General features: G+C 37.0%; 1 protein-coding gene across 1 annotated transcript in view; it reads left to right on the top strand.

Moving 5' to 3' along the window:
- The window catches only part of trappc9 (trafficking protein particle complex subunit 9), a 507,339-nt gene that overhangs the window by 97,283 nt on the left and 395,839 nt on the right, over positions 1–14,217 (top strand). Inside the window, exons 13-14 of the mRNA XM_088929735.1 lie at positions 5,917–6,043; positions 12,365–12,497. Coding sequence (XP_088785861.1) covers positions 5,917–6,043; positions 12,365–12,497 — 260 coding nt within the window. The remainder of the gene's footprint in view (positions 1–5,916; positions 6,044–12,364; positions 12,498–14,217) is intronic.

The following is a 14,217-nucleotide window of genomic DNA, read 5'->3' as shown; positions in this document are numbered from 1 at the left end:
TCGATGAGCTGAAACCATTTGTACTGTGCTAAAGCCATTTCATTGCAAAGCTTTTCATATTTATAATTTGTAGATCTCATATAATTTTTTTGCCTTAGATCATTTTCTGTTCAAATCATGGGCACCACAGGAAATTAATTGTTAACTTAACACTATTGCGCCTGTTTCCTTCAGCTTTTATGGTCAGCTTTTGGATAAATTTTGTAATACATTCCGAGTCTTATTTCTTACCTTAAGCTTTCCAAGTCTTCTTTTTCACTTGCAGGAAATTCTGCATACATCTACATGGTCACTCATTCGGATTCATCTTAAACACTGAAAAACACTTGTGAGTGTCAGTTTTGAAATAAAAATTGGGTCTCAATTAGAACTGACTATTACGATTCTCTTTGCAGTCTGTCTTCCCACTCAATATTAGATACAATAGGTGCAGCATTGGGAAGAAATCATATTAATCTATTAAGCACAATAAAGTTATGATTATTTTTCTCTGTGGAGCTGGGAGATTTTGATGGACTGCCAAAAACTGTTCTGTTGTCTTTGTGTTTGATTAGCATATATCAAAGTAGGCATGGGATCAAGTGGTATTCATGACTTGCAATGTTCATTAAAAATTAAGCACTCTAGCAGCCAAACTTTCAAGAGGAAAGGGTCATTAAAGTGAAGGGCGCAGGGGGGAGCTCCTCAGGGTACAGGAATAACTCCAAGTGCTGCCTTCTTATTCCTTCTAAAGGTTAGCACCTCCCCGGAGCTCTGTTAATTTGGCAGTAATATTTAACACATGCTTTTCTGCTTATTGAGCTTCCTTAAACTTCAGTGTCTTCGTGTCTACAGCCAAGGAATGGAAGCAAAGGGCCTGCTTTCCTTGGGGCATTAGTGACCGTATTGGTAGTGGGGGGCTAATGAATGCTTGAACTTTCAACTCATCAGTAGCATTTGAAATTCAATATTTTACTCACCAAGGCCCATGTGCATCGACGTCTTAGGCTGCTAAGTAGTGCAGTGCATAGGGGACTGGTCCTTCTTTTGCAGTAATCCTATTGAAATAACTTCTTGTAAAGGTTAGAACTATAAAATATGAATAATGACTTAATTTTGTGATTTTTTTTTATATTTGTTCTGTGGTTTTCTGCAAATATACAGCCCTAAAATTTGGGAAAATATAAAACAGCTTTTGTGATGTTATATAAGAGTTATCAATTCAGAACCATTAAATTGTGTGTATTACCTAATCTGTCCAAGTGTTAAATGTCATGTGATTCTGACATTTGGATGATCACTGATCATGTTTGAAAAGCAATGTTGTTTTAAGTAAACTCCCTATTGGTAGTTTGTATTGGATTGTCAATCCAGTGTCCTGCTGTGAGTGTGTGTGTCCGTGTGTGCCGTGCGATGAACTGGTGTCCAGGGTCTAGCCCCTCTTGCACCTGTTGCTTGCTGGGATAGGCTCTGGCTCCCCTGTGACCCCTGTATTGGATAAGGCAGTCAGCAAATGGGTGGGTTGAAATAGGTTTGGTCTAAAATTGCCAAAGATTCCAGTGAGCACCAATTTATAAGGTGAGACCCTTTTGTTTGCCAGAATTGATTGCAAACTATAATGTGACCTTTTCAAGCTTCACAAAATATTTCTTAATTGTCTTCTTTGATCATTCTGAAAGCTTCTTTTGAAAACCTCATTCATATTTGCCATACATCAACCTTCACTCTGTAAGACACAACATTTGGGTTTTACTCTCTCTTTTCATTTCATTATTTGATTTACAGTTCATCTTAATCTGACTTATTTTGTAATAAAAAAAGTGCCGGTAGAGCCTGCAGATATTTTTATTGTTTTTATGTTCTTGTTGAATGAGTTATTAAATCCGGTTTTTAGGCTCATCTGCTCACATCTGCTTGGGTTTAAACTTTGCAAACAGGTAATCACTTACAGGTGAGCGTTATTGCTGTTGGGTGATATAACTTGTGAACTGCTCTGTGCTGTTGAGTGCAGATTCAGAGTCTGTTTTCCCAGATTGCAGGCACTTGATTATGTCTAACACAAAGGGGAAAAAAGCCAAGTGGGTGTAAGCAAAAATTGGTTTTCACATAGTGATTGTAATATCAAATAGACTTAGAAAATAAGCTTCCCTTTCTTCTAAACTATTCCATTTATAACTGTAAATACACATTTTTGTGTTAGCTGACACCTTCATGAAAATACTGAATCCTACGGAGAACATCTTTTCTTTTTCTTACAAATAAAACCCCTAATGCACCAGCTGCAGTTCTCATTTGTTAATTATCAGTGGTAGGCAAACACAAGTTATAGAAAAACACAAATAACTACAGAAAAAAGGCATGAAATTTCAGCTGCTCTGTTTTGCTTTTCCTGTTGTCTCATTACCCCTTTCTGATCTTCATCTGATTGTGCTCGTTTGCCCATATTCTTTGTTGAAGGACAGGCCCTATATATAAGCTTCGCCTCAGTTGGAAGCTAAATGCTTTAATCTAGTTTACTGTCCACAACCTGTGAAGAATTCTTCATTGCATTGCCTGTGAAGAATGCATTACAGTGCCTTCTAATTAAATAGACACACTTTCAAAATAAGGACTGGAGTATGCCAAGCACTGAATATGTTTTAAAAAATATTTATCTGATTGTTTTTCACACTGAAAGCTTGGTCTGGGATGAGTCTTGCATGGTTCAAGTGATGGTATGTACTGTATGTACTTGTATTCTGCAATTTTCTTGCTAATAGTCCTATGCACCGCTTACTGAAATGAATGATGAATGAATCGTGATGAAATGAATAGAATTTGTCTTCTAGGATAAAACAGTAGGTGACATTTCTGCCATGATAAGAGTGTACATGCTCTCTGTGTAATCTAGAGTTGTGTTGACATTATGCTATAGATGTGCTGACATTGACCTCATTGTGTGTAGAAAACGGACATAATCATAAATAAAGAAGGTCTTCTTTTCTGTGCATCTTACTTGTCTTCAGGTGCTGGAATTATGAACAGGAAGAAATACAGTATGTTAACACTGCCAGTTGGTGTACCAGTTTTCATGCTAGAAGACTTTAACGAGACATTTGTGTGAATAATGAGGCAAATCAAAGAAGATCTCAGAAAATTGATGGGCTGTCCTGAAAAATACTAATCATTTTCTTACTTACAGTATGCTTGCATTATCAGAGTCGGACCTTGAAGAAAACCTACTGAAATTGTCATGATCTGTATAGATGTACAGTTTTAGACTCCGTTAGAAAAATCAAGCTTAAAGTGTCCCATGGCTGTCTAGTCCATGAAATCTACTTCAAACTTCATGACATACGTCAATGGTATACCCTAGGCAAAACTATGGAATTTAGCTTGAGTCATCCAGTCAGTGGGCATGCAGAGAAAGGAACAAGATGTTTTAAACTTGGATTCATTTTTCATTTTTTCAAGACACGATTAAATTGATTTGTACATGGTGAGTTGGGAAGTTGTTCCATGCCTGTTATGGATAGGTGTTCATAATACAACTTAATCCATTACACAATGTGAATTTTGTGGGTCTTACTTTAGACTTTAAAGAAAAATAGCACTGCTTACCTTTCATGGTTCTCTGTATTTGAAATACTGAATTGCATTAAGTGTAGTAAGTGAAGAGTGTATTGTTTTCTTTAAAGAATACACATTATTTGGATAAAATTCCTTTGAAATAATCCTCATAAAATGCAATCATTGTACCTTTGTTAGGTGACTTTAGGAAAGTGTAGTCTTTACCCTCTGAGTATGGGATGTTTTTCTAGCATTGTCAATTATATTTTAAATACCTGTTCAATATAATTCAACAACACATTAAATAAATGATCTGTTATATACAGTATACCCACTAATTTAATGCTCTGTTAATTATTTTTTTCTACAACAAAGCACATATGTTTTCTACATACTCTTTATATTTTACATAATGTCTGTAAAAGGTGTTGCAGTTGCTTCAGGTGTTATAAAAGCAAAGAGCACAAGCCAAAGTAAGGAAGACAAGATTGAAAAAGCCATGTGGTTGAAAGATATGATAAGGATACTCATTCTTAAATAAGATAAATGGGCTAGTTAACTCATGTAATAGCTTTCCAATATTTAAATTTGACATATCTCAAGATGTGAGTAATATTGGATGTTCTTGATCTTGGGAACAAGTAGTCCATGTAAAGAAAATGAAATTTTACTTTCATAAACCATATGCAGAATGTATTAATTGGTGAACTATTTGAATAAAATGTAAGTTACACCAGCTCTTGTTTAGGGATCAGGATCACCTGTAAACTCTGCTTGAGGTGTTGTTTTGAAGCTTTTTTTTAAAATTAGGAACCAGAGTTGGCAAAAGGCAAGATAAAACTGACACCTGTCAAAAATATACACTGAAAATGTAGAACATTATTTGCTAGATATCAGCGGTATAAAACCACAGTAAATTTACTATTTTTCTTTTGCAGTTGTTGTAGAATTCAAACGTAGCTTTTCAATTCACTGATATGAAGAAATCTTTTTTCTATTTAGATTTCTCAGCTTCTCTAGATGCACTTGAAAATTCCTGTTTTAATTTCTTCAGTATATAATTATAAAGGTCTTATTACTAAGTATTCTTTTGAGATAAGAGAAATACATAACTTTCAAAATTCACTGAAATCTGGTTGCTTCAAAATTTGTAGGGAGGGTTTTGAGGAAGAGTTTGTGCGGGTCATTTTTCTCTTAATTTTTGTGCAAGGGTTCGTCCCTGTCAAAGTAAATCTGCGAACACATCAAACAGCGGTAGACAACCGCAGCAAGTGTCTTGGTAAAATCATCAAGCTCGCTCACTTGGTGTGCGAGCTGTTCAAGCTCTGCTAAGGTTTGTGCTAAATCCTGAAAGAGGCTTCAACCTCACCTGCCTGTGATGTATATTTGACACCCCTGATTTAAATAAAACACAGATTAATGATAAGAAAAATCAGGCAATCTCTTACTCTCTTGAGTTTCCAGTGTGCTATAACAGCCTGATCAGGCAATCTCTTACTCTCTTGAGTTTTCAGTGTGCTATAACAGCCTGATTATTCAATTAGAATTAAAAAAAAGTTATTTTTCAAAGAACATCAGATCTTTTATCACGGCGATTAATAATAATCAACCATCATGTCGCAGAAATTGACAAGGACATTAATATATGTAATGGCATTACCATTATTATTTGCATGTATAAAGTTATTACTTCATGCCATTACTAAACTTCTATTCAGTGAAACACAATTAATCTCCATTCACCTATTATTTGATCAGTTTAAAAACTATATTATAACATACAACTTTCATTTTTGTTTTGTACCATTGAATTAAATTATTTTTTTGAAAGGGTGGATGGGTGAGCCATGATTTCCTGGAATAGAACTTGACCAGTATTCTATTTGAGCTGATAAAAAGTATCTAAAAATTGTACACACGGCTTATTCAATGCAAATTTAGATCCTAATACTGTGCAAAACCTGGTTTGTAAAAAATGGAACATTTGAGGATGTGCCAGTGGAATTTCGTATCGCTTTACCTCAAATCCATCCATTTTTCAACCGTTTTAACCACTACAGGGTCATGGGGGAGCAGGACAAATCTCAGCAAGCGAGAGGCACAAGGCAGGGTACACCCTGGGTGGGATGCCAGTCCATCGCAGGGCAGACTCACAGACATGCACTCACACCAGGGCCAGTTTTTCTTTGGACTGTGGGAAGAAACTGGGGCACCCTGAGGAATCGCACATTAACACGGGGGAGAATGCACAAATTGCACACAATTAACCACCTTAGGAACTGAATCCAGCGCCCCAGTGCTTCAAGGCAGAAGAGCTAACCACTGTGCCACCATGCTGCTCCATCATGTCAAATACATGTCAAATAAATGTGTTTCTTTGAATTGCAGGGCCTCCTGACGTCAGGTGTGGAGTTTGAGTCCTTGCCTGCAGCCCTCTCTCTGCCTGCAGAGTCTGGCCTATACCCAGTCACGCTGGTCGGGGTTCCACGGACAGCGGGGAACATAACAGTGAATGGTGAGCAACCCCCCGCCTTTTGCCATTCAAGGAACATTTTTATTACCTTAGACCTCGAAACGGACAAACCTTATAAGTTAGCAGAGTGGTTTGTTGTTGTTCATCGTCGAGGTTTGTGTTTTGCAGCAGCAGCAATCTCGAATCTCGGAGTTTCAGTTTCTAGAGGGAACTTACAGTGCCTTCCTACCCATAAACAGTGATGAGTAGACGAAACAGAAATGAAATATTTCCTTTTACTTCTGAGGTCTGACAATGTCCTGTGTCGTGTCATGGGCTACGTGACTAAAGAAACGGCGATAGCCTTTTTGATTTCTTGAATTAATTATCAAATAAAGGTCAGGTATCTTTATTCATTGGCAGCATGTTAGGATATTAATTGAGAATGGCTTGAGAGTGTTTCAACTTTACAAAGCTGTTTTCAGCTGTATACTACAGTAAGCTCCTCTGGCTCATTTGGTAGTTCAGTAGCTGAGTGAATCTAAAATTATATCTAGCTGTTTCTTAATGGTGTCCAACCAGCACATGGCTGGAAGCCTGTTCCAGATACCACTACTATAAGAGTGAAGAAGTGTTTCCTATTCCCTGTCTTAAATAAGTATTCCTTAAGTTTCCAATTGTGACCCTTTGTTTCTCTACTGAGTGTAAAACAGGCCCATTGGTTGAACCTTTATTAGTGCCAATTAGGATTGTGTTTACTTGGATCAAATCTTCTCTTTACCTCTAGATGACTAAAGAATTTTAGCTCTGTCAGTCTGTCTGTATTTCTTTGTATACAACAAAATAATGTTTTTAAGCGAGAGTTGGAGTTTTTGAAAAATGTTCATTAAAATCAGTGTCAGACGTATTGGGATGCAACATGAAATGCCTCTATTTAGAAATTCAGTTAGTTTTTTCAAAATAAAACCATATTTGTATTTCTTTTAGTTCATTGAATCAGCGAGTAATAGTAAAGGTTTCTATTGAATTAACTAGAGTTCTGTCAGCTGGTGCAAATAGCTGCTTCTGTAACTCCATATTAAAGTGAGTATCTGTTTCCCTTGGAAATTTTGGTTATTTTTGCTTAGTTTGCAGTACCCTTGGCAGGACATCCTGTTATACTTGTAGATTTGTATAAATACAGTACAGTAGCTGTAATGTAGACAATCGTGCAATGTTTTCATTCATTTGTTCCTCACAGTGAATACAGGGCACTCTGTTAATGTAGAATGTCTGACACTGTCCTTCAGACTAAACATTATTGCTTCAAGCCCTAGGAATTCCGTCTTGTACGTTATTTTTCAGATGAATTGATTGCTTGGAACGAGACAGAAGAACTTGCACATGCCCACTCGAAGCCTGACGCGGTTGTGTCTGACTCAAGAGTGCGTGGCCTCGAGTGGGCCACTTAACCTTCTGTTTGCACTTTTTCCTCCCGCTCTGAGATTATGAACTGTAGTGACTGCGCTGCGTGTTTCGATTGTCATTAGAGAAGAGCGAGTCACAATAACCTCTCTGGGAGCCCTGTGAGAATCTATTCAGAGTGCTCTTATTAGAGATACATGGAATCGGAGGGCTTTTCTTCACTGAATGTGCTCAACGGCCTACAGTTAAAGTTAAATAAGTTAGAACTATAAACATTTTATGCTAGCCTATGAAACGGTATCTAGTGTCTGCAGCTGTTTATTAACTTAAAGTTGATTTTCATTGTTGAAAATGTAATAAATTTTGTTTTTTTTAATAGTAGAACATTATTAAATAACACTGCAATTGGACATGTTTAATAACTACAGAGTGTCATGCAGACAAATGGCATACTTTACTCAGTAGAATAACCATTTAGTGTAATTCTTAGATGTGTCAAGTTCCCCTGATGATACATAGTCTTTTTTGCATACTGCTGCAAGTATTTAATTATTTAACTATATATTTTCAATTTGAATTACAGTCGTGACTTCCAGTGACCTACTGTAGATAAAGTCAGGGCAAACAATTGATTCTGTTAACCCACCTTCTTCCATTACCTTCACTTTGTCTGTCTTCCAACAACAGTTGGTATCAAAAGTATTCACCCCTCTTGAACTTTTTCACATTTTATTGTGTTGCAATATGAAATCAATATTTAATCAGCTTTTTTGTGAATGATTGGCATAACACTGTATAATGTCAACTTGAAAACAGAATTCTACAGATCCTCCTCAACATAAAACAGAAAGTAACTTGAGCCCATAAATATTCACCCCCTTTACCTTGAGACTCATAAACGTGCTCAGGTGTAACCCATTTCTTGGTTGAACGGACCACCAGAGTGCTATTAAGTGCTACTAAGATTCAGGTTAAACACATTTGTCTCTGGGCAGTGCATAGTTGATGAGTACAGCTTCCAACGAAAACCAAGGAACATTGAGAGCAAATCCGGTAAAGGATTTTTGAAAAGCTGGGGGAAGGGGATAAGAGAATTTCCAACGCATTGCACATTGTGGCTTACATTTATAATTATTTTTATAATTAATGTAGGGGGAATCTGTAGAATTTTGTTTTCACTTTGACATTATATAGTGTTTTGTGTTAATCAGCGCCTAAAAATGTGTTGATAAAGGCAAAAAATTATGATTTAACACAAAAACCTCCGGGGGGTGGGAAGGTAAATACATCTAATAGCCACTGTAATGATGCATTTTGTCGTTTTGTATAGAATCTTGTTAATTCCTGTTATGAATATGTGTAGCCATAGATTAATTGTAGTTATCTACAATTGCTTGATTTCTGGCTGGAGGATGAATCAAGAAATGTCAAAAGTTACCTGTCTTTAATTAGGATTATGTCAAAAGCCATGGTAATGTGTGATGTCAGCTCGCGTAGTTCTGATTCATTGATTGAATATGCATCTTGTTCTGCTTCTGGACAAAAAGAGCAACTGATTAATACCAGTTCTGTTGGTGGTGCTTGTGAAGTGAAAGGTCTGTTCAAAAGCATGCAGTCCATTCTGCTTTGCATTGCAAAAATGGTTAGGGAAACTCTTGAGAGTTTATGATGCAGCAGCTGTTTGTAAGCACACTCTAGTCACAGGAGTTTGTGCTGCTTCTTGATGGAGAGCAGGCAGAAATTGATTATCCGTAAGAAATGACTCAGTCCCGATCAAAACATGATGCGAGGCATGATGTGAGACGAGCTTGTCCCTGAGCACATCCTGTAATTACCTGAAGAGGACTGTGATGATGACAGAGTATAATCCTCCTCAGTGTCATGTTCACACTAAGGATTGCATCTGTGGGTTGAACAAGAGTGGAATAAATCTCTAGGGCTATGACATCCATGCAGTTTTGTAACTGTGGTGTGGCGACACCGTAATCCACTTTCAGTCTCACTTGCTGATAGTCGTGACACTTGATATTCATGTATCCTTTACTTGTTCTCCTTTTATGTGCTTTTATGTGGTCATCTTCCAAATTGCCACCATTTGAGCATTTCAAAAGCTTCTTGTTTATGGAACAGTAAACTCGTCCATGCATACTAAAAGTGAGCAATGAGGGTTATGTAATGACCTGCATGCTTTGATCTTCCCATACACCTCAGTGAAAACCCTCCACTCTTGCATGTGGAATACATTGCTGTTACCAGAATAATCTAATTTCTCAGGCAACAGCCAAGGATATGAAATGAAACTTGTTTTTTATATTTGAAAACTATTTGTAACATTCATATTGGGTTTTTAAATGTTTCTACCTGCTAGGTAATATTTTGACTTGGCATTGGAGTTGCAGCCTCTTTTATTTAAGAATAAGAACAACAACGCAGGCTTACAGAACCAGTGGATTTCTAATTAGCATCATGATGCAGTGACTTATGAATCAATGGTTGCCTTGATTTATTAATTGAGTATGATTTTTTTTGTGAAACATAAGGCTGTCTTAGAATATAGCACATCCAATTTAATACTCTTTACTTTTAAAATACTCATACTATATGTACTGTCTTTTATACTGTTTATATTCCTTCGATATGCAGTATGTGACTATCCTCTATTGTGTTTGGGTGCTGCACAAACACCTGTAAATTAACAATTCCCTCATTTAAGGGAAATAATAACTTAAATACCTCAAATATATTCCTTTCAAAACAAATCAGGTTACCTTTCCATTACCAGTTTATTGGGCTATGTATAGTATTCTAACAGTTATCTTATCTAACCAAAGTACAGGGGGGTCCCATTGACATTTTAAGGCTGTGGATTTAAAAATTATCTGACTTTACATTCAAAGGAGTCCAGAGCATAAAATATGGCAATTTTCTAGTAAAATCATTACAAAATAGCATTGTACTATATGAAATCATTATAGATATATATTTTGCTGTACACCTTTATAGCTGTATGTGTTTGAGGTATTTATGTATTTTTTATGTCTTTTCTATGCTCTGACTTTGTCCTTGTAACTTACATATCCTGACAAAGATGATAAGTTAAAGTAAGTTAAAATCTAAGTAATTTTACTCAGAATTTTACACGTTCAGTATTTTATCTATCTTGATGTAATATTATTCTGTACATACAGTAAGTTGAATTGAAAAGTATATTACGGTGTTGCTTTCATCTTCATGTGTTCTGTAGGAACACTACGCATTGATATTATTGACATTTTTACTTTTAAGGTGTACTTTTATTAATTAATTATTAATTATGGACTGGTTTTACAATCCCCATTAAGGATGTTAAATAGGGACCTACTGTATAAAGTTTTTTATTCCTAATCACAATGATGCATTTGTAGCACAGGAGCCAATGTTTTTAATCTGCAGTATTGTTAAGATACAACGACAGAATTGTGAGTGGCATGATTTAAAATACACCCCAATTCCATGTTTCGATTCAGAACTTTTCCAGTGCTAATAACCTGGTAGAAAGTGATTCTTATTTATGATTAATTACTTTAGTAACAAATGCGTTGCTTAATTAACAAAAGTCAGATTGTTATCATAAATGCTCACAAATGTGTAATGAATACTTCTTTGTTAATAACTTCATGCATTCATGCAAAAGTGTAATTTGTACATCATATTGTACTTGAAGTCATTGAGATAATGACGTGTTATATTGCAGTCTGATTTTACACAAAGGGTTTTGCGATACAAAAACAGGTACATATGGTACATATTTAAATCTCTACTTTCACATCTTCTTGAAAAGACAGAAACACACACTGGCTTTTTCCTCAGTGTCATGCAATCCTGACATGAACGTGGTGAAACATACAGTACATATGGGGATTGAGAGCTGTTCATTCAACAGAATCTGGATCGTACTGCAGTGTGGCCCCATACTGATCCAGTGCTTTTAAGGATACATAGCCAAAGGATGATGCCAAAAAATGTGCTTACTATAATACAGTATGAATGTATAGTTCATTTGATGGCGATTGTCAAACAATTTTGATTTTGACTGTTGAATAAAAGGTTCACAGCCAGGTATGCAGTATACCATTTTGCAGTGATGTGGAATTTGTGAACAGTTTGCTTGTCAATAAACGTGCTTGTTGCAGATGGTTTGATAGTCTGTTGCAATAAGACCGTCCATTCAGAATATATCTATGGCACTGCTTGGATCCGTTTTATTTATGAAACAAAATCCTTAATCTATCCCTTTGGGCAAAAAATAACAAAGTCATGGATGCTCACAGGAAATGATATCTGTTTTGCATTATTCTGATATTTTTTATTTAACTGAGTCGCTCATATGCCGTGCACAATCTCATTAAAAAATTGTATTAACCATAGAAGAGCAAACTAAGCACCGTTCTGAAGTATATTTTGGCACAATTTGTTGATTAATATCTCCTTCACCAAAGAGTTTACAATAACATGCGGCTTATTGGTGTATTCCCAGTGTGTGCCCTTTCTAATTCACAATTTAATTTCCTCGTCACCTTATGGTCTACTGATTATTATTGTGAGTAGACACAGCTTTGCTCAGCTCTTCTAATTTAATTTGATCAGGAGTCGAGGTGGTATGGCTACAGGCCATTAATTTTCTTAATGCCAATGCTAGTCGGTAATATCATTCGTGTGTTTGCTGATTTCGCTGAAATTAAAACAAGGGTCCAGAGTGTATTGCATGAAAACACATAGAACGTTCTTCCATTTCTAAAGGATCTCTCCTGGAACGTGTCCTTCTGCCAATTCCTTGCATGGACTGTAATAGTTCACCAGCTTGTCATTTGTTCTTACCATCAGCTTGTGCCAGGATACTTCATTGTCTTCTAAATTCACATGCACATAAAGTAAAGGAAGGATTCTGTGAGTTACCTATAGTCAGTTGAATGATTCATTAATCCTTTCTTGTGTTCTCAGGTTACCACACGTCGGTGTTTGGGGTGACGAGTGACTGTCTCCTGGAGCACTTGGCTGGGGTGAAGACCAGTGGCTGCACTGTGGAGGTGGTTCCTGCTCTGCCTCGGCTCCAGCTCGGCACCTCCCTGCCTCGGTAAGCCGACCTGTGCCTTTGTTGCAGTAAGAGGCGTTAAATAGTGACGCGGTGTGGTCACGCTGAGAATTTCAGAAGATGGGCAGTAAGTCTGGTGAAAGACAATTGTAGTTCCCTACAATGTCAGGTGATTTCTGATGCACCTGGCCCATACCCACCTGCTTGGCAGGAGTTGATAAGATGCTGGATAGGGTACTAAGGTGATATTATTTGTGGACCGGGTTATTTATGGAAATCAGGTGCTATTCCCTAACCTGCACTGATTCCCACCTGTACAAATTGACAGAGTACATTCTTTCCCAACGTGATGCAGCTGTTGTTATGGACCTGGCTGGCCCAATGATGATAGGTCTCCACCTCATCACTTTAGATCTCACCAAATACCGGCACTGACAAATACCCCTATCACACTTACAAGGAGTTAGGCACCAAATATCCCCCACCCTGGAGGCAAACCTTTCCTATTTCTGAAACAAAATTGTAAGCATCTAGTGCTGATTGTGCCTGATTTCAACGAGCATTTGTCGCTACAAGAGGGGGCTGGGTGCAGTTTTATTCCAAGTGAGAGATGGGTTGGGTCTTCCTGTCCTTTACCTCAGTTGCAAGCTGCTGCTGAAGGGAAACAGAAATTCAGTGGTGAAAACGTAGCATCTGGCTGTGAAGGGAGCAGTTAAGACTCTTACTGCTGGTTTGCAACCACGCCACCAACCACCTGAGAGTAAAACGAAAGAGAGCAGAAGACTACTTGAGAAGAGACTGGTGCGAGACCATGATGGAAAGAGGGGAGAGAGTGATCTCTGAGTGCGCTCGAGTAATACAAGGAGAGGGAGAGGCAGCGCCAAAGAAAAGTCTGATTTCAGAAGCAAGTGATTACCGGGTGTTAAGAAGTGGAAGTGGGTCAGATTTAGCTTTAGAAGAGAGAAATGTACAGAGTACCCCACCCAGTTGAAGAACATGTCCTTGGGAGGTTAACAGATAGGACTGATGATAACTCTGATATTTGTGTCACTGTCCACATTATACAGTACTTCAGATACACAATGTAATGGAGTTACAAGTGTCCATCTAAATACCTCCCTGTCCATAAAGGGGTCTGCCTGTTACACTGGGAAAGAATGACCATAACCATACCAAATGATTGTCACTGTGCCATAAGAGCCAGAATTTTTCCTCACACACTCATTAAAAGGGAAACATAAAATAAGCACACATAATCACAGCACAGGAAAATAGATTCTTCTATTGTTGGTCATTAGGTTAAAACTCAGAAGTTACTTGTCAAGTTTGATTTTCAAAGTTTGCACCTTGTCACTTTAGTATAACCTAGAGATAAGTCCCATAATTATCACCCATCATGATTTTTCATTTTATCATAGCACAAAATGAAAACATGTTTGTAAAAACAACAATGAAATGACACGGCCAGCAGAGTAAAAAAAAAAAGAAAAAAAGCAGGCCAAATATTTTGGTTGTTAATGCTCGTTTCAATCAAGAGTTTTAATTTCTAACAAATAACTCAATAGAACCCTTAAGATTTTTCATAACCTTTGACTTCAGGTGTTTTACAAATACGCATTAAACATTTGTAGAAATAAAACGGAACAACTGAAATATTGATGTAATGTGCGTACTACACTACAGTTATGAAATTCTTAATTTTAATAAAACATTTTAATAAATGTAATACATTTGAATAAAACATAGGTCACATACTATTATG

Source organism: Atractosteus spatula, chromosome 12 (assembly GCF_055471065.1).
Source record: "Atractosteus spatula isolate fAtrSpa1 chromosome 12, fAtrSpa1.hap1, whole genome shotgun sequence".
NCBI classification, from domain to species: Eukaryota; Metazoa; Chordata; class Actinopteri; order Semionotiformes; family Lepisosteidae; genus Atractosteus; species Atractosteus spatula.
The sequence above is the reverse complement of the archived record's forward strand: the minus strand, read 5'-3'. Positions and strand labels throughout refer to the sequence as shown.